Raw genomic sequence first — 20702 nt, 5'->3', positions numbered from 1 at the left:
GTTTCCCCTCAACATCTTCAGCTCTGCTACCTCCAGCTCTGCTTCCTGTCTTTTCTTCAGTGGCACCGTCTCCAGTCCAAACATCATGGCTGGTCTCACCACTGTTTTATACACTTTTCCTTTCATCCTAGCTGAAACCCTTCTATCACACATCACACCTGACGTTTTTCTCCAGCCGCTCCAGCCTGCCTGGACACACTTCTTCACCTCTTTTCCACACTCTCCATTGCTCTGGACAGTTGACTCCAAGTACTTAAAATCCTCCACCTTCTTTATCTCTTCTCCCTGTAGCATCACTTTTGCACTTGGGTCCCTCTCATTCACACACATATATTCCATCTTGCTGCGACTGATCTTCATTCCTCTCCTTTCCAGGGCATATCTCCACATCTCGAGTTTCTCCGCGACCTGTTGCCTGTTGTCGCTACAGATCACAATGTCATCTGCAAACATCATGGTCCAAGGAGATTCTTGTCTAACATTGTCTGTCAGCCTGTCCATCACCATAGCAAACAAGAAGGGGCTTAGAGCTGACCCCTGGTGGAGTCCCACCTCCACCTTGAATTCCTCAGTCATACCGACAGCACTCTCTCTCTTGGCAGTCCATCGAAGTCGAAGATGACGTCGCTTCCATTGCTTTGTGGGGTATTGGACAGTGGTTATCGGCGCTTGCGTCGATGCCACTGCAGGTGACTATGAAGCCCGATTCTGGAGCCACAAATCCTGCCACATTCAGGACATGTGAGGCCAGGACCGGGCTGGCGAGGCGGTACTGAAGCAGCACAGAGGTGTCTTTGCTCGCGCCGCACGATCCTCCTCTGGGTGCATTTGTTTTCAAGTTGTGTCACCCCTTCGTGGCATAAGGAGCGCCACAGTGGCCTGTTCGCTGCAGCAGACTCCAGATCGCTGGGCTTGATGTTGCAGTTCTTTAGAGTCTGTTTAAGCTGGTCTTTGTATCGCAGCTTAGGACCACCAGGCTTCCTATTCGCTGACAGGAGTTGTCCATAAAGCCCCTGCCGAGGCAAGCGGCAGCTAGGCATCCGGATGACATGGCCAACCCACCGGAGTTGCCTCTTTGCCAGTATAGCCTCGATACTGGTGGAGGCGGTGCGTTGAAGGATGTCAGTGTGTGGGACACGATCCTGCCAGGTGATGCAAAGGATTCGTTGGAGGCACCTGATGTGGAATGCATCAAGGCGTCTCACATGGCGTCGATAGATGGTCCAGGCTTCTGCGCCATATAGCAGCGTGGACACACACACTGCTTGGTAGACTGCGACTTTTGTTGGAGTTCTTAAGTGGTTGTTTTCGAACACACGAGTACGCAATCTGCCAAAAGCTTTGGAGGCTTGATGGATGCGGGCCTGGACATCGTCGTCAATTATACAGGAGGGTTTTAGAATGCTGCCGAGGTAGTTGAATTGTTGGACAACCTTGAGGGGTGTGCCACTGAGGGTGAACGCTGGGGTAGGAGAACTCTCTTTTGCCATGACCTCCGTTTTGGTTACATTGATCACGAGACCGAGTGATCGGGAGACGGAGGACATGGTATCAAGGGTATGTTGCATGGCAGCTGGGCTGTGGGCCAACAGAGCACAATCATCTGCATACTGTAGCTCGTGGATGTCGCTGATCAGGGTCTTGGTGTTGGCCTGTAGGCGTCTGATGTTGAACAGGCTACCACTACACCGACAGCACACCTCACACCTGTCTTACATTCATGATACATGTCTTGCACAGCTCTGACATACTTTTCCGTCACTCCAGACTTCCTCATACAATGCCACAGCTCGTCTCTGGGCACCCTGTCGTACGCTTTCTCCAGATCTACAAAGACACAATGCAATCTGCAATCTTCTGACCTTCTCTGTACTTCTCTATCAGCATTCTTAAAGCAAACACTGCATCTGTCGTACTCTTTTTTTTTTTTTTTTTTTTTTTTTTTTTTGGGGCATGAAGCCATACTGCTGCTCACAAATGTTCACTTCCAATTCATGTCCAATTGCTTCTGTGGACTGCAAATTTCCCCATTGTGGGATGAATAAAGGTTTTCTGATTCTGCTCTTAGTCTAGCTTCAACTACTCTTTCCCAGAGTTTCATTGTATGGCTCATCAACTTTATTCCTCTGTAGTTGGTACAACTCTGCACATCTCCTTTGTTCTTCAAAATGGGCATGAGTACATTTTGTCTCCATTCTTCAGGCATCTGTTCACCATCTAAGATCTTGTTGAATAACCCAGTCAGGAACACCACCGCCACCTCTCCTAGACACTTCCATACCTCGATTGGTAAATCATCAGGCCCGAGTGCCTTTCCCCCCTTCATCCTTTTCAGCGCCCTCCTCACTTCATCCTTGCTAATGTTTGCTACGACTTGGTCCACAACAGTCACGTCTTCTACTCTTTGTTCCTTCTCATTTTCCTCATTCATCAATTCTTCAAAGTACTCTTTCCATCTTGCCATCACACTACTGGCACCTGTTAATACATTGCCATCTCTATCCTTAATCAACCGAACCTGCTGCAGGTCCTTACCGTCTTTGTCTCTCTGTCTCGCCAGCCTGTAAAGATCAGTCTCACCTTCCTTGCTGTCCATCCGAGCATACAAGTCATCATAGGCCTCTTGTTTGGCCTTTGCCACCTTTACTTTAACCGTGCGCTGCATCTCCTTGTACTGCTGTCTACTGTCGTCCGTCCTCTCAGTGTCCCACTTCTTCTTTGCTAACCTCTTTCTCTGTATACACTCCTGCACCTCCCCGTTCCACCACCAAGTCTCCTTATCTACCTTTCTTCCACTCGATACACCAAGTACTTTCCCACCTGTGTCTCTGATTATGATTATGTAAGGTTTATCGCTTAAGAAGGGGAATTGCAATCATTAACAAGGGGAGCAAAAGTAATACTCGATCATATGTATATATTTTTTTATCGCTGCGTATGGTCGATTATGGAAGCATAATGTGCGCATGCGCGGTAATCACTGCATTTCCTCTTGTGTTAGCGTTTTTTCTTATCATTTGAAATAATGTAGGGCGTACTACAACTTTTATACGGGAATTGTAATCATTTATAAGGGCAGCTATTAGCCGAGGTTGACAGGTATGGACAACACATACATAATCCAGGACAAACGGAGACCAGTCGATTGTCACGTGATCGGCCTCTGTCTGGACCCATTTCCGGATGACTGTCAAAGTTTCCGTGTTTGACGCCGGCTGACGCAAAGCGCGTACGTGTGCGCAGGGAAGGCCTTTGAGATCTCCTACGTGCGGCTGAAATTCCACAGCAGTCGGCCGGAGAGCTTCGCCCTGTACCGGCGCGCCGAGGCGGACGGGCCCTGGCTTCCCTACCAGTTCTACAGCGCCTCCTGCAGGGAGACCTACGGCAAGGCCACCGCCGCGTTCTTGCGGCCGGGCGACGACCCACGGACGGCCCTGTGCACCGACGAGTTCAGCGACATTGCGCCGCTCACCGGGGGGGACGTGGCCTTCTCCACACTGGAGGGGCGCCCCGGCGCCTACAACTTTGACCGCAGTCTCGCCTTACAGGTCAGTCGGCGCCTACGGAGAGGGGGGGAGGGGCGGGTTAATCCAGGAATTTGACGGCTCGGCCAAGCAGCTTTTGATAGGTACGCTACAGTGATCTATATTCCGCCGCAATTGTTTCTGTCCAGTGAAGCGAGCGCACTCTGTACTCGGTCGTATATCATTGCATTTTTATGAAGTATGTAATCGTTTTTGGCGGAATTTTCCAAGCTATGTAGTTTACGAAGACGAATTACACGTTACCCTCCATGCTGGTTCTTGAAATTTCCAAATACGACAACGAAAAACGGGGGAAAGATGATTGAAGTATACGCTCTTTTTGCTAACACGACAGTTTATAAAGGTGAGCAAGTTGAATTTTTATAACTCATAGAAGTTTAGGGATCCCGATTAGGGATAATACGAGTGGGCCTCAATCGGCAGTACATATGCACCTAAAAGCTAGCAACCACTCATTTGACGACAATGAGGTTAAAATCTTCGCGAAAGAACATAGATGGTTTGAAAGGGGAGTAAAATAAGCTATTTTCATAAAACAGCAAAATCCTTCCCTTAATCGTAATGGTGGGGTGAGGTTCAATTTGGATCGTTCGTACAATAGACTAGAATAGATAGGATTAGTCATGCTGATGAGCTGATACCAATTGGGCAATCAGGCCTGTCGTCAGTCAGGACAATAGAAGCTATCAGTGCAGCCACAGGGATTAGTCCTCTGCTCCCCCCAACCTGAGAGCACGGACCTATCATAGCAGAGTCCAGCATCGCCATGTCGGGACAGTAGGCATATATATATATAGGTCCGAAACTACCAGTAAGACTTTAGTTTGCTGATGAAGCTTCTCGGATGCGAAACGTCCGACACCTTCAAAGAAGTACAGATGACTGCTGAAGAAACCTTTTCTTCGATGGACTATTGCTGTACGACTGAGAGTTTACACAGACGAACTCATAGAAGTGGGAGAATATATATGTTTCTCCATAACTCTCAAGTTTCAAGCAATTAGCATATATATTTCTACAGCTCGCAATTTTCTTTCATAATATTCAGTGACAGCCATTTTGATTTCTGACTAAAATCTGCGATTTCGATTCGATCGTTGCTATTTGAATCTTTTCTTGTGTTTTCTCTTCTTGTTTAGAATTTCAAAAGCTTTCCATTATTCGTACCTTATTCGTTAAGATCTGGCAAAAATTAAGAAAGTTATGATAGTTTAAACTGTAGTAAAGAACTCGGTCTCAGATTTTCATAGTTTTGACTGTGTCATTAAAGGCAGAAAATCCCCTCATATTTCGAAAATTAAAGATTCCATTATTTCCTTATTATTTGTCGTAGAACAATAATCTACACATCATTTGAAAGATATTTAAATGCACTTCAATATTGTATTAGAAAATGTGTGATGAATTATTATTGAAAAATGTTGTCACATCCCTACTTTTGATTGGCGGGCTGGGTCCTTGAGCTCACACGTCAGCGGTCCCCCGTGCTGCCGAACGGCGAATCCTTGAAGGAAGGGGAAGGTGCCATTTGACTCGTTGGATCAATCAAGAGCAACGGCGGACCTGCGCGTATATTTCAGTGGCTGCAAATGAAGCATGGGCCCGGCGATCGATGACGCCTCCCCTCATTTGGGTCGCAGATGAGCCAAGTCAATCCCGGCTGACATTGGGAGAGAGGCGGGCCCAGCCCTTGACCGCTCCTCAGTCGATCGCAATCGAGAGCCTGTCAATATACCGGTACAGGGGGCCTGGGGGGTGGACTCCGTTGCCACTGGCGCAGAGAAATCACGCAAGGTTCAATTAGCGGCGGCGTTGATTTAACCTCCACGACGGGATGCCGTCGGGTCTCCGCCTCGTTCCCCTTTGCGGGCGTGCACTCGATGCGCTGCCCTCCATTCCCAAAGTTCATCACTTTTAGCTGGCCTACCGACTAGCTAGCGTTGATTTCGGATTAATAATAATAATAATAATAATAATAATAATAATTGGATTTGCCTTTATTAGTCTCACAGTGGAGAAAAACAACAACAAATTACATTACATTACAATTTTACAACAAATTATTATTATTAATATTAATATTAATATTAATAATAATACAGTGAGACCTCAACTTACGAACACCTTATATTACGAACTTTTCAACTTACGAACGTCAAATTTATGAAAATTAAAACTTATAATAAGCACTATTTTCATAATACACACCCACCACGGCTGGTCCATCAAGCACACGACCTTCGGATCTGGCGGAGTGATCTCCGGCGGAAGCACACGACCGAACAGCGCTCCAGCCGGCGCTACTTTCCACACCCCCTCTCTCTGAATTCACACGTCCATCGCCTCCGAGGAGCTTTTTGCAGATAATTTTAATATTATGAAAAAAACAGCACGGGCTCGTGTTCAGCCTCAGTTCAAATGTGGTGCGTTACTATGAATACATTGAAGAAACTACCAGCCGTACACGTCTACTCTGCTCTGTTTATTTGTCATCCAAGACTTGGGGTGCGTTCAGGTTCAAGAATAGCGCAGGACTTCTTATGACTCTAGGCTGTTTGGAAAGCATTGTCTAACTGAATGATCAGGGACACTTGCCAACGTCACTTGCCAACGTTTCTGTGTTGCTACACTTGAACTTACCCCCTGTCAAGATGCGATAGACGTGATTGGCTAAAGGGTAGAGTCATGTGTCATGGTAAGCCAATCAGAGCTAGTGTTTGCACACACAACGGAACAGCGTGTCAATAGTCACGCTAAATTGTCACATGCGAGTTGACAGCTGGGGTGGGGCCGCCGCTCGCGACGCTTCAATTTCATTTCATTTCAACGAGTCACTGTCACCTCACCAGTGACATGATTACGACGAAAGCGCATCGCTGTGTCTTGTCCTGGCAAATCCAACAGTTTGCTTTGCACGAGGTGAGTTTGTTGCTTTCCGGTTTCCGATCGCGAGTGTGTGCCCGCCTGCCTTCTTTTGTCGCATTTTATTCCGCGTCCGTGGAATCATCGGACTCGCGCCTTTTGTTGTCATAAAATCTCTGGCAGCACCTACGGGACTCGAAGTGAATGCAGATGACATCGAGGAGCTTGTTGCTGACCATAATGAGGTCATCAACACTGAGGATTTGATTTTCCTTCAAGAGGACAAGCAGAAGAAGGCCATTCAGCAGTTGATGTGCAGGCTTTTATTGAACAGTTCCATCCAGAAAAGGCTCTGAGAATCATCAACATGATGAATGATAATGTGATGCCTCAGTTTCGTAAGACATTACAAGTCAGAAAGCAACAGGTGTCAATTAAGAGCCATCAATGACCATCACAAATGTAAATAAAGTGACTTTATTATATAGTGCAGTGTATTTCTTTCATTACAATACAATAGCACATTTATTATACATAAGATAAGGTATGTTGTGTGTAGTTCTAAGGCTTATTTAGTTGAAAAGTATATTTTATGGAAACCCGGGAACGGATTATTCCCATTTTAATGGTTTCCTATGGGAATTTTGTTTTTTGAGATACACACTTTTAGTCTCACACACTCTGTCTGGGAAACAATTAAGTTCGTAAGGTGAGGTCTCACTGTACTACTACTACTACTACTACTACTACTACTACTACTAATAATAATAATAATTAAGAATAATAAGAATATTTCATTTATAAGTGACTTTCAAAACTCTCAAGGTCACTTTACAGTCACAGCATAAGTTTTTCCGTGGGTGAGCAGCGGCAGCGACATGCACCAGCGTTCACTCAACCCGGAAATAACTCAAATAGATAGAAAGCTAGCTAGTGCGCTGATAATAATAATAATAATAATAATAATAATAATAGAGGCGGCCCGGTAGTCGAGTGGTTAGCACACCGGCTTCACAGTGCAGAGGTCGCCGGTTGGCGTCCCGGTCCGGCCTCCCTGTGTGGAGTTTGCATGTTCTCCCCGGACCCGCGTGGGTTTTCTCCGGGTCCTCCGGTTTCCTCCCACACTCCAAAAACATGCATGGCAGGCAGATTGACCACTCCAAATTGACCCAAGGTGTGAGTGTGAGAGTGACTGTTGTACGTCTTTGTGTGCCCTGCGATTGGCTGGCAACCAATTCAGGGTGTCCCCCGCCTCGTGCCCGAAGCCAGCTGAGATAGGCTCCACCAACCCCCGCGACCCTAATGAGGAATAAGCGGTACGGAAAATGAGATGAGATGAGATAATAATAATACATTTCATTTCTAAGCGCCTTTCAAAACTCTCAAGGTCACTGTACAGTCACGGGATAAGTTTTGTCTGTCAGTGAGCAGCAGCAGCCACATGCGCCAGCGTTCACTCAACCAGGAATAACTCAAATTGATACAAAGTTAGCTAGATAGCTAATAGATAACTAATACATAGCTAGCTAGCTAGTTAGATGGCAAATAGATAGCAAATAGATTGCTAGCTAGGTAGCCAGCTAGACAGTTAGATAGCGAATAGATAGAAAGTTAATTGCTTAAAGCTGTTTAAATGTCTGCTGGATTTGGTGCGCATGGATCAGTAGCGCCTGCCTGAAGGAAGTACCTGGAAAAGGTGGTAGGCAGGGTGCGGAGGGTCATTCTAATCGTTTTTCCTTTTTTAGAGAATGTATATATGAATAGATAGCTAATAGATAGCCAGCCAGCCAGATAGTTACATAGCTAATTGATAGCTAATTGATAGCTAGTAGATAGCTACCTCATCAGCTAGATAGCTAATATATAGCAAATAGATAGCTAGCTACATATTAGCGGGAAAGGGTTCAACTTTGGGCTCAATTCGGATTTGGGTTGCAGTTCGATAGGCTCCGGCTTTTTGTTGTTTTTTTTAGCTTCAACGTCATCGCCATTCCCAAGAGCAAAGGCAGACACCGACCGGCGCTCTGTTCCCTCTGCTAACGATGGCGGCTAAACTAGCTCTTTTCCCCTTACTAAGCACTCACAAAGAGTCACCATGTAAACGATGCGGTTGGAGGTATTTTTTGAAAACGCTGTTAAAAAAGCATGCCGGCTGGCACGACCTCGGCGCCGCGGGAACCCGTTTATAGGTCGCTAAGTCCAGATCACAGGTGACAAGTGGCTCATTAACATAGGCCTTTGACGCCGCCCGGCGCCTTTGGGCGTCATTGCAGCGTGCGTTGTGGATCCTCCAACTTGTCTTAATTGGTCGGTGACAAGAAAACGCGACAACCACGCTTTTGGTGGCACTTTTCAAAGTCACAAACTTTTCTCTCGGGCGAGCCTCTCCAATTTGCGCTGCACGTTCTTCTACCTCGCCGCTTCGTCTTGTTGACGCTTGCCGCGTTTGTTATCCCGCCGGCGCTTTCTTCTGGCCCCATCCTGTTTTTACCGTTGCGGCCGACTCAATGTGTCGTATCCAAGCGGAGCTTAGCACGGCGGCCATCGCGCTGGCAACGTCTTTTTGCATTTTTGCATTGCATCAGAAAAATCTCCCTTCACAAGAGTTCCGTTTCGTCGTCGTAAAGGAAACGAAATGAAGTCGCTGGAACGCTGGCAAGACGAAATGGTCATTGCGAGCGGGTGGTAGTGCCCTTGAGCAAGATGCCCAACCCCCTGCGACTCTTGGTGCAGCGCCATCCGTCGGTCAGTGCAGGGATGAAAATGTTCCGCCGATCAGTGGATTTCCGACTTTTAGAGAACAAAATGACCAGAAAAACTAAATACAGTAAAGTCTCTTTGTTTCGATATCGGTTACATTGATAATACCGCTTATTACGATACTATTTTCATTTCCCGTTCACATTTCTAGTCTTTTTATGTATAATTAGTTCCGTATAGTACGATTCATGGTTATTACGATAATCCGGTTACTATGGTGCTCTTTTTTATCTCCCGCCGGCCATTTTGCTATGTTTATATCGATACAAAAGCAGTTTAAGGTGAATCGATATTTGCTTAGGGGTTTCTCTACAGTACCACCATTATCGAAATCTGTATCAGTCGCGCCGTTGGTCACGTGGCTTGGTCACGTAGAAAATGGCGTCTGCTACATTGCGCAAGGCACGGGAGCTGGTTCACGTGACTTGTATATATATCAGTGGCGGTCCATGCATTTCACACCCCGGCCTTCAGTGAAGTCCTGCTTAGTCCGACTTGAACAAATATCCCTCGTAATCCCATAATTTATGACACAACGGCTGGAGATATCATTTACAAAAGCACACGCACGCAGTACTGGGCGTGGCATCACCTTAATCGTCTACAACACAGGCTATTTTCCGGAGCAATTACACATCAACAAATCTGCATCAGCAATTACAACTTGTCACTATACGTGATACTGCAAACACTTCAAAATAAAAGGACATTTAAAATCATTTGTCCACAAAGTTCTATCAAGTCCACCAAGAATAGGCAATCTTTAATAAGATTTTACGCTAAATTACAAAATGTATATTTGTTATATATATATGTATAGAGAGAGATTTCCCGACGACGCGGCCGTGTTCCATCTATCTCCAGATCGATTTGCTCTTCTGTCTCTCGGGTCTCCGGTGTTGAGGAGGGGTCTTTGGAAAACCCCCCCAGAGGCTTTGACCAGCCTGGTCTGACGCCGGCGTTGTTGTTTTGCAGGAATGGGTGACGGCCACCGACCTGCTTGTGTCGCTGGACAGGCTCAATACTTTTGGCGATGAGGTCTTCAAGGACGCCAAAGTCTTGCGCTCGTACTTCTACGCCATCTCCGATTTCTCCGTGGGGGGCAGGTCAGTCGACGCAATGGGCCAAAAAGGCTTCGGGGGGTTGGTGGGCTCCTTTCCTGAGCGGCTACAGGGTCATGCATCTTTGGGGAGATTCTCACTGGCTTTGGACATTTGTCAAGTAATGTTTGTCAGTAAAGAACGGTTTGCCGCTGGATTGCACATTTGACACGCTGTGTGTTTTTTTTTTTTTTTTTTTGGGGGGGGGGGGGGGGGTCCTTTTTTCTGGCCCTGCGTATGCTGTCAGTCCGCAATGGAAAACAGCGTGACTTAAAGGACAACCGACACCCCGCACAAGTTGCATCCATAATTTGTAAAATCACTTCAAATGACCTCTACTGACTGCATTTTACAAAGATTCCACCGCATTTTTAGCTATATTTAAGTTTTAAAACTCACGCTGAATATTCATGAAGTCTTGTTTTCAAGTTGATGTCGATGCCCTAAGTGACGTCACCGAGGGAACGCCCGTCACCGAGAAAGCGATACATAATGCATTTTGGGTACTTTTTTTTCGACTGAAAACACCGTGTTGATCGCGAAATTACAAGGAAAACTACATAAATAACGCGATGGTGAATAGTTATGCGGCAGCCAATTGCGGTAACACGTGTAAAGCAGTGACGTGCGGTGAGGTTCATGGCTGGTGAGGCACTGACGTCGTCACAGTCACATTTACAAACACGAACTATATAGCTTCTTCACCATTTGATTGGCAACAGTTAGCATGTTTTGTTGAAAATGTCATGTCAGCATTCTTTATATAGTAATAACTGTAGCATGGAAGAAAAGAACAAAGAAAATGTTATTATTGTGTTACCTTGACTTATAAATGAAGTCCATGCGCCGCTCCTTCTGAAGAAAGGCATGGATAACTTCTTTGTAGAAGCCTTCCTTATCTTTCTTCAATTTTAAAAGTCTCAGGAATAGTTTCAATTCGATCCTTCTGGGCCAAAAAACTGAGAAGCTGTCCACGAGATTTACATTCATCCCTCACCGTTTGTGAGCTACACAGTCCTTTCATTATTATCTCCTGCTTCGATTGAAAGTCCAATTTAGAAAAGTCTTTTAATTTAGATCTGTAATCCTCCATTCTGAAAATAAGGCCAAGCAACATAAAAAAAATGACTGGATGTTCGGCGCGCTGGATTAAAAAGCCGTATGTGGCCCGCGGGCCGTAGTTTGCTGAGCTAAACTGTAGAAATTTAGTTCATATACTAAACGTGTTTGAAAGCTTAAATAGCGATATGCCGAGGGACAGCAATGCCAGCACAGTTAGCATAGTCATTGCGCAATCCATGGTGAGGCTCAGCCAGCTGCTGCCTCACCGCTGGTCTCGATTTAGTATTTGAACGGTAAGTATGAAAATTCAGCGATTTTGAAAAAACAAATCCACAATGGTGAAGGTAAATGGAAAAGAACTTTAAAGGACAAATCACTAAATAAATATAACTGTTTAATTTATTTTGTCATTTGATATTTCCATGATGACGGTTGAGGCACGGCCTCACCTGCCTCCCCTGACTGCACGTCACTGGTATTAAGAAGGTGTCATTTCCAACGGACCAGAGCCGAAGGACAATGAGGAGCTAACCGGAGTTAGCGATGGATAACTCCTCTTGAGGCTGATCATCCGTCTCGTAAATTATTTTGTTGAACGTATATAAGTAAAATGGAGGTCTTCCAAGCCAAAGATGAAGACATTCTTCTGAACGGGGACGGAGCTCTTTGGCGTAGCTTCCATGACAGTCAAACCTGGTACTTATTGTAATGCCCCTCAGCGTGACAAGCACCGGACGATACTATATTATTCCAACAGTCAGTATTTTCTTTGAATCGAACACGAATGCTTTTCTTGACCCTGTGATTAAATTCTAAATAACTGGATGGGTAACAAGAACAGATCTTTTTCCGAATCTGAACTCTCTGAAGCCATTGTTTTGATTCTGGAGCAAGGCAGTTTGAGAAGGAGACTTCACGAACTGGGGGTGGGACTTTCTGAATCTCTCCAGTTTTGAGCTCATTAGTGGCAGTTTTGGACAACTTGAAGTCAATTTCATTGGTGTTTTGCGTTTGACTAAAAATATCAGCCTGCGTGTTTTGGGTATTTTAGATGCTATGAAACGTATTTCTGGTGTCAGTTAGGAAACCAAAAAAATGGTGTCGGTTGTCCTTTAAAACGTCAGTTGTTTGCCCCCCGCCGAGGAAAGAGCGGCGGCGGCAGGCGCCACGCCCGGTGCAGGTAGCGCTCTTAAGCGTTTGTCAGCACGCCTGAAACGAATGTGGCACCTGTCACAGCGGCTCAGGCTCAGGCTCAGCGGCGCCGCCGTGACGGATCGCCCGGCAACCTCCAGCGTGACAGCGCCTTAGTCAGACCACGCGTGCCGGTTTGGCGACACGCTCGTCGCCTAGCCCGGCGCAGTGACATTTCAAGAAAAGCGAGCGAGCGAGCGAGCGAGCGCCTTGCACCCACTTGACAACAATTACGAGCGCAACGGCCTTTGCGTCGATGTTTGGGGCGCCCGGCTGGAAATTGAAACGGCCGGCGCCGCCGATACACCGAGCCCCCGCGGTAGCCTCGGTTGTTGACGACCCCGCGGGTCAACTTTGGCGTAGCCTCAGTTGTTGACGACGCCGGTCGCGGTGGCGCAACAGAACCTGCTGACACCGCCGCGACCCGGTGGACCGGGCCGGCCTCCCGGCACCATTCCGGTGACACCTCAGCACGTGGCAAACAGCCAGCGCGATCACGCTGTTCACGATGGTGGAGCTGTTCTGGCTGGGGTTGTTTTCTCCTTGTTTGGGGACGCGGGTGGACGGTTGTGAGCACGGCGCCTCCTTTCCAGATGCAAGTGCAACGGCCACGCCAGAGAGTGCGTGCCGGCCGAGCCAGCCGTAGACGGCGGACGTGGGCGCCTCGTCTGCGCCTGCCAGCACCGCACGACCGGAGACGACTGCCAGCGCTGTCAGCCCTTCTACCGAGAGCGACCCTGGGCCAGGGCCACCGGCGATTCGGCTAACGAATGTCTGCGTGAGTTGCCCTCGAATCCCCATCTTCTTTCTTTATTCCCCTCCTTAATTCCTTCTCCAAAATGTTACTTGTAATTCCATAGCTAGCTAGCTAGAAATGCTACTGACGCGATTCATGGCCTATAATAATAATAATAATAATAATAATAATAATAATAATAATAATAATAATACATTTCATTTATACGCGCCTTTCAAAATTCTCAAGGTCACTTTACAGTCACTGGATAAGTTTTTTTTTCTGTGGGTGAGCAGCGGCAGCCACATGCGCCAGCGTTCACTCAACCCGGAAATAACTCAAATAGATAGCAAGCTAGCTAGCCAAAAGCTAATAGCTAGTGAGTAGATAGCTATTAGCTTGCGAATAGATAGTGAATAGCTAGCGAATAGATAGCTATTAGCTAGCAATTAGATAGCGAATAGCTAGTGAATAGATAGCTATTAGCTAGTGAATAGATATCTAATAGCTAGCAAATAGATAGCCAATAGCTAGCGAATAGATAGCGAATAGATATCCAAATGCTAGCAAATAGCTAGCGAATAGATAGCTATTAGCTAGCGAATAGATAGCAAATAGATATCCAATAGCTAGCAAATAGCTAGCAAATAGCTAGCGAATAGATAGCGAATAGATATCCAATAGTTAGCAAATAGCTCGCGAATAGATAGCTAATACCTAGCGAATAGATAGCTAATACCTAGCGAATAGATAGCGAATACCTCAAATAACTCAAATAGATAGAAAGCTAGCTAGCTAGCTAAAAGAAAAGAATGAGATTATTGTCTTCACAACATGTCATATCACCCAACCTACCCACCCAGTCTAGCCGATGGTGATAAAATTAGTTACTTCCGGGTTGAGTGAAGCTAATGGCTATCTATTTGCTAGGTATTAGGTATCAGTTTGCTAGCTATTAGTTATCTATTTGCTATCTATTTGATATCTAATTGCTAGCTAATAGCTATCTATTCACTAGCCAATAACTATCTATTTGCTAGCTAATAACTATCTATTTGCTAGCTATTAGCTATCTATTGGCTAGCTAGCTTGCCATCTATTTGAGTTACTTCTGGGTTGAGTGAACACTGGCGTGTGTGGCTGTTGTTGCTCACCCGCAGAAAAAATATCCTGTGACTGTAAAGTGTTCTTGAGAGTTTTGAAAAGCGCTTATAAATGAAATGTATTATTGTTAATATTAAAAGTAATACTTTTAAGGAGTTGGTGAGCTCGCTCGCTGCTCAGCTAGCACGCTAGCTTGTCAACTTTCAGCTGATTGTGACTTGACGTCGGCGGCAAAGGTTCAACCTGCTGCCCCTTTTTTCGCTTGTTTGCTTTAGCGGTCCAATGTTTTCACGCCGCCGCTTGAGTTGTGATTTGGAAATGGCGCTGTTGGAAGCGTGGGAGCAGCTTCAAGCCTGAATTGAATGGAAAAAGTCAGTAACGAAAAGCTGCTGTGGCACATTCTATAAATATGCACGGATTGTGGAACACGCTGTAGCTTTCAAGCAGCATCTGTGTTGTTGTTTTTTTTTTTTTTTGGTCCGTCGCGGCGCCCATTTGATGCAGTGTCGCACATCTGTTTGCCAGAAGCATCAGCGGCGCTTGTGAATTGGCGTATTTATCAGTCTCGGCTCGCCACGCTTTGACGGAAGGCTGTCAGGAACGACTTGGAATTGGCTCGCTTTGGGCTTCAGGGAGAAAAAAATAAACATGAAGTCGACAAGCCCCCCTCATTTGAAGTTGATTTTGCAGCAGGCTTGTTTTTAATTACTCTTCCTCTTAATTCCGAGCAGCAAGCGCTTTCAATAAATAACGACTTCATGGCTTCCTTGAAATAGTAAATCCACCACAGAACGCCAAGTGTGTTGCTTGCGCCTTTGTCGCCTCTTTATTTTTTTTATCAAGTGAATCGTACGCCCGAGCGAGAGGGCCATCTCTTAATTCTGCGGCATGAATTTGAGCCGAGGGCGAAAAAAAGCCAGGCGTCGGCGTGAATGCCTCGTTTTCCAGGGACGGCAAGCCCAAAGAGGCCGCCGCCCGCCATCGCCAACCCAGAGTACGTCCTCCTCGGGGGCCCCTTTATGCAAATTTGGAGTGCCGGGAAGCGGCGACCGGCCCGCGGCGTCTTGGCGGAGACGTCGGCCATCTTGATGCGGCCTGCTTCGCTCTTGGTTTTGAGGCCACCGCTAGCCTCGTCTGGAGCTCGCAACCCTGAACCCCAAAGGCAAATGCAGAGACCGCCACTGAAAGGCATCGTAAAAGGGGCAATTTCACCCCCCCGCCCTCCGAGAGACTCGGGAGGGTTTTGCAGCTGGGATGCGGCCTTATCAGATGACTAATATGCTGTTGTATCAACACAAATGATGCGATCCCAAAAGCCCCCCCCCCCCCCCCCGGTCTGGTCGAGACGTGTTTTCTGCGGCTTCCTTTCAGGGTGCAACTGCAGCGGGCGCTCGGACCGCTGCGCCTTCGACCGGGAGCAGTACCGCAGCACGGGCAGTGGGGGGCGCTGCCTAGGGTGTCGGGACAACACGGCCGGCGCGCACTGCGAGCACTGCCGGGAGAACCACTACAGGGCGTCGCCCGAGCGGGCCTGCCTGCCCTGCGACTGCAACAGCAACGGTGAGTGTGCCCCCACGACACCCGGAAGCTTTCTTTTCGGAAGCCCCGCCCTTTGTCTCACCCTAAAAGCAGTGTCTGAAACTCATGACCGAAAGTGAGCGGACACCAGGGCAGACAACTCTGAAAAGTTGCCTGCCCGGCCAGAAAGTTGCCTGCCCCGTTTTTCACAACTTGAAACACAATAAGATGACTAATAGCAAAAAAAAAAAACATTTTTGCAAAATATGAAGGATTTTTTTAAATGAAGGATGTAGCTAGCACAAATGCTCCCTTGTTTTGTAGCGTCATAAATTTGGTTAGCTTCTTTTGAATCTTTCTTCTGGGGCTGTGCATCTACTTTGGAAAATGAGATGCAAATGCACGACCTTATAATGCTCGGGAAAGTCCGGAAGCACAAAGCAGGCTTCTGATTGGCTGCTGTGCCGAGTACCCAAATTATCCAAAAGAACCAAAATTCCGAAATTTCAAAACCGGAATAATTTCTTCCAATTTTGCAATCTTGGTTCAAACGTTTGCTTTATTGAATAAAGCAAGCGTTTGATTTGAAGTTGTCGGCCACCCGGGCAGAGACGTTTTGTAAATTGTACGCCCGACGTATAAGTAGCACGACCCGGGCGTCCGGGTCGACGTTATTTCAGACACTGCCGTTTCACCCTCAAAGCGCCGCCAAAAGGACGACTTTCTTCCGGCGCAGGCATGCAATTTCGTCACGCAATTCTCCGGGCGATCGTCCCGCGGCATCGTCCGTCCCGCGTCTAATCCGCCGTCAAGCGCGGGCGACGTGTGATTACCGGAATCGATGAAGGGGGCGCAGTACGCTCACGACTCACCGCGTCTCTCTTGTGTTCTTCCCGCCGCCCCTCCCTACACACACACGGACCCGATTGTCCAGGCTCGGTGAGCCTGCAGTGCGACGGCGAGGGGCGATGCCGGTGCGGCGGGCGAGGCGTGACGGGGGACAAGTGTGACACGTGTCGCCCGGGCTTCCACTCGCTGGGCCCCGCCGGCTGCAGGTGAGCGCCAAAAAAGCCGCCCGCCTTCCAAAAACCTCGCGTGCGTCTTTGTTGTCTTGACGGCGGTGGCGATTGCTCCTCCAGACGACATTTTCCAGGAGTGGCGGTGTTTGTTTGTTAGCGCTTCAAGCCCAACAAGCCGCACGTCGAAGGATTTGACATGAAGGGGAAGTGAGCGGAGCACCTGCGACACGTTTGCATAAGAGCATTAGTCAGGGGCTGACTCTGCGTCACGCGCACCCCAAAATCTTTGTAGACGGCTTCCCGCCTCGCCCGCCCGCGGCGCCGCGGCGGCAAACGCGCACTTCGGCGTGCGTCGGAGATGACCTCTGACCAAACCTGCTTGTTGCCATGGCGACCTCATCCATCAGCTCAACTTCGGCGGAGAGAAAAATACCAATCTCCCCTCGTCCGCCAGAGCCATTTTGAATCCGGTATGGCTCGGACACGCGGAGGTCGCGGCACGTGCGTGTCTTTCGTCCGAGGGATTTGCCGGAATACGTCCAGCGGCGAGCCAAGCCTCAAAGCCGACGCGGAAGGCGCACGTCCAACTGAGAGAGGAACACGCCCCGGCGTCACACAATGCTCTCTCTACCTGGTGGCTCTTTATTTCACCGATTGGGTTTAGCCAAACGCACAGGGAGAATGATGCCCCCCGCCCCCCGCGGAGAGCGCTTTCCGTCATAGATGCTGAAAAATCAGGCGGCTGAATTATTCGGCCCGTTGGAGCAGAAACAAAGAGACAGACGACTTTGCTGCCAAATCATTCAATTATTTGCAATTGCGCCGCTCATTAAAATGACATTTGCCGTTCCAAACAAAAGCAATCAATCGCAAAAAGCCGCCGAGCTAGCGCCCTCCCAACCCCCTGCTTTTTTCTTATTGGCTATCTATTTGCTGGCAATTAGCTATCTATTCGCTAGCTATTCACTAAATAATAGCTCTCTATTCGCTGGCTAATAGCTATCTATTCGCTAGCTATTCACTAAATAATAGCTCTCTATTCGCTGGCTAATAGCTATCTATTCGCTAGCTAATAGCTATCTATTCGCTAGTTAATGGCTATCTATTTGCTAGGTATTAGCTATCTATTCGCTAGCTATTAGCTATCTATTCGCTATCTAATGGCTAACTAATAGCGATCTATTCACTCGCTAATAGCTATCTATTTGCTAGCTAATAACTAGTTATTTGCTAGCTAGCTATTAGCTATCTATTGGATAAAATATTTTGTATAAATAATATTGGATAAAAAATATATACAGTAAAGTCTCGTTATATCGATATTGGTTATATCGATAGTACCGCTTATTACGATACTATTTTCATTTCCCTTGCACATTTCTAGTCTTTTTATGTATAATTAGTACCGTTTAGTACGATACCCGGTTATGACGATAATCCGGTTATTACGGTGCTCCTTTTCATCCCCCGCCGGCCATTTTTGTTGTTTATATCGATATATCCGTCGCGCCATTGGTCAACTTGGTCACGTGTCTTGTTGCGTGAGCCGCCATCGGTCGCGCCATTGGTCGACTTGGTCACATGAGCCGCCATCGGTCGCGCTATTGGTCGACTTGGCCGTGTGACTTTGTCACGTGACACGCCATCGGTCGCGCCATTGGTCGACTTGGTCAGGTGACTTGGTTACGTGCCCAGCACCCGTGTAGCACAGCCATTTTCATTTTCAGACGCTAGCTCGTGTGTAGCAGACGAGATTGGAGTGTTTGTGTTAAAAGGTAAAAATGGGAAGCAGAAGAAGATTGATGACTTTTTTAAATTGTATACATAATACAGTAAGATGTAAGCGTTGCAGTTTCCCTGTTGTGTTATGTACATGCCCACTGTACTGTATATGAATGCAATCGTTTTTTGCAACGTTTCTTGTTTTGTCTGCTGAAGCACGATGATTTCGAAAATTATTAACATTCCATACTGTGTATTAAACGACAGCCGATGTCACTTTTTATTCAAATGCAAATAAAAATGACTTCACGCCAAGACGTCTTGCATTGCTTGTGAATCCAAACAATGGCTTCAGATTCGGATAATATGCTTTCTTGTTACACATCCAGTTATGAATATGTTTCAAATACACTGTAGTTCTGAAGATTAAACCATACATGTTTACAATCATTAAAGAATTATATGTGCCATTTTGAGGCAACATTGGGGGAACATCTCTGACCCAAAAAAAAGGGAGCTAATGGCCAGCTCCGTTTCTTATATGGCGCTTGGCTGCCCTCTTTTGGCGGCCTTTGTTTAATGCAGTTCGGCGCAGGATCGGATATATCGATAGTCCCGGTTATATCGATATTTTTTCGGACTCCCTTGAATATCGATATAACGAGACTTTACTGTATATATATATATATATATATATATATATATATATATATATATATATATATATATATATATATATATATATTTTTTATTTCTTTTTTTATTTTTTGGACTTGCAGAGTGTGCGAATGCTCCCCTGGTGGAAGCGAGGGCAACTGCTCGTCGCTGGATGGCGCCTGTCGCTGCAAGGCCAACGTCGAGGGGGGACGCTGCAGCAGGTGAGTGGGAGTAAATAGCGATTTATTTGCTATCTATTTGATCTACTTGCTGTCTAGCTATCAGGCTAGCTGGCTTGCCTTCTCGCTCGCTATCTATTAGCTATTATGCTATCTAGCTATCTATTTGATGTCTATTTGCTGTCTAGCAATCTGGCTAGCTAGCTTGCTCTCTAGCTCGCTATCTATTAGCTATTTGGCTAGCTAGCTATCTATTTGCTGTCTATTAGCTATCTGGCTAGCTAGCTAGCCAGCTAGCTATTGGCTAGCTATTAGCTAGCTATCTGGCTTTCTATCTATTAGAGTTACCTCTGGGTTGAGTGAATGCTGGCGCGTGTCGCTGCCGCTGCTCACCCACGGAAAAAATACTTATGCTTGTCATGATCTGGTTAGCGACCAACGGGGGGCGCTCTCGGCCCCGCCTGCACCTGCACAGGTGCTGGTCGTCCCGATCAGATTGGCGACCAACGGGTAGCGACGTCAGCCCTGCCTGCAGCCTCGCAGGTGCTGGTCGTTTTAATCACTGACACTTAAAAGGACCCCCGGCACGACCATCCGGTGTCGGTTCATTGTTTGCTGCATGTTTGTTGCATGCATTGTGTATGCTGTTCATGTGTTTGTTTAACCTTGGCGGACTTTTACTTTTGGTCTTCTGTTGCTACTTTGTATTTTTTCCATTCAGATGATTTTGATGTTTTACATTTTGTTCCTGCTGACCTTTATTTTAATACAATTTGTCAAACAACCTCCTGCTCCCTCCTGCCTGCTTTTTGGGATCCGCACCCGCCATCACCACCTTGCAAAACGTGACAATGCTATTACTGTAATGTGACCTGGAGAGTTTTGAAAGGCGCTTAGAAATCAAATGTATTACAGTAAAGTCTCGTTATATCGATATTCAAGGGAGTCCGAAAAAATATCGATATAACCGGGATTATCGATATATCCGACCCTGTTTGCATGTAATTTTCTCTGTGCGTGCATAGAAATAGTATCGATATAACTGGGACTATCGATATATCCGATATCGATATAACGAGACTTTACTGTATTATTATAAACGTTGGCTGTCCTGTGGCGACCACCCTCCCTCTGCCGCTCTCGACTCAGCCCGTAGGTGGCGCCTTGTAGCCAAAACGGTGCCCTGCGAAAAAGAACCGCAAAAATTCAAATGAGCCAAGATGTGGTCAATGTCTTTTGGTTAGTTT

The 20702-nt window shown here is 46.7% G+C and overlaps 1 protein-coding gene across 3 annotated transcripts in view; it reads left to right on the top strand.

Annotated features, from left to right (window-relative positions):
- The window catches only part of lamc3 (laminin, gamma 3), a 62584-nt gene that overhangs the window by 6545 nt on the left and 35337 nt on the right, over positions 1-20702 (top strand). For all 3 annotated transcript variants that reach the window (XM_089020211.1, XM_089020213.1, XM_089020212.1), the window contains exons 2-7: positions 3244-3548; positions 10143-10273; positions 13114-13298; positions 15732-15920; positions 16813-16933; positions 19399-19497. In XM_089020211.1, the coding sequence (XP_088876337.1) occupies positions 3244-3548; positions 10143-10273; positions 13114-13298; positions 15732-15920; positions 16813-16933; positions 19399-19497 (1030 nt within the window). The remainder of the gene's footprint in view (positions 1-3243; positions 3549-10142; positions 10274-13113; positions 13299-15731; positions 15921-16812; positions 16934-19398; positions 19498-20702) is intronic.

Source organism: Hippocampus bargibanti, linkage group LG18, assembly GCF_051943395.1.
Source record: "Hippocampus bargibanti isolate YZ-2025 linkage group LG18, ASM5194339v1, whole genome shotgun sequence".
In the NCBI taxonomy this organism is placed as follows: domain Eukaryota; kingdom Metazoa; phylum Chordata; class Actinopteri; order Syngnathiformes; family Syngnathidae; genus Hippocampus; species Hippocampus bargibanti.
Note: the sequence above shows the minus strand (reverse complement) of the source record. Positions and strands in the feature narration are given on the sequence as shown.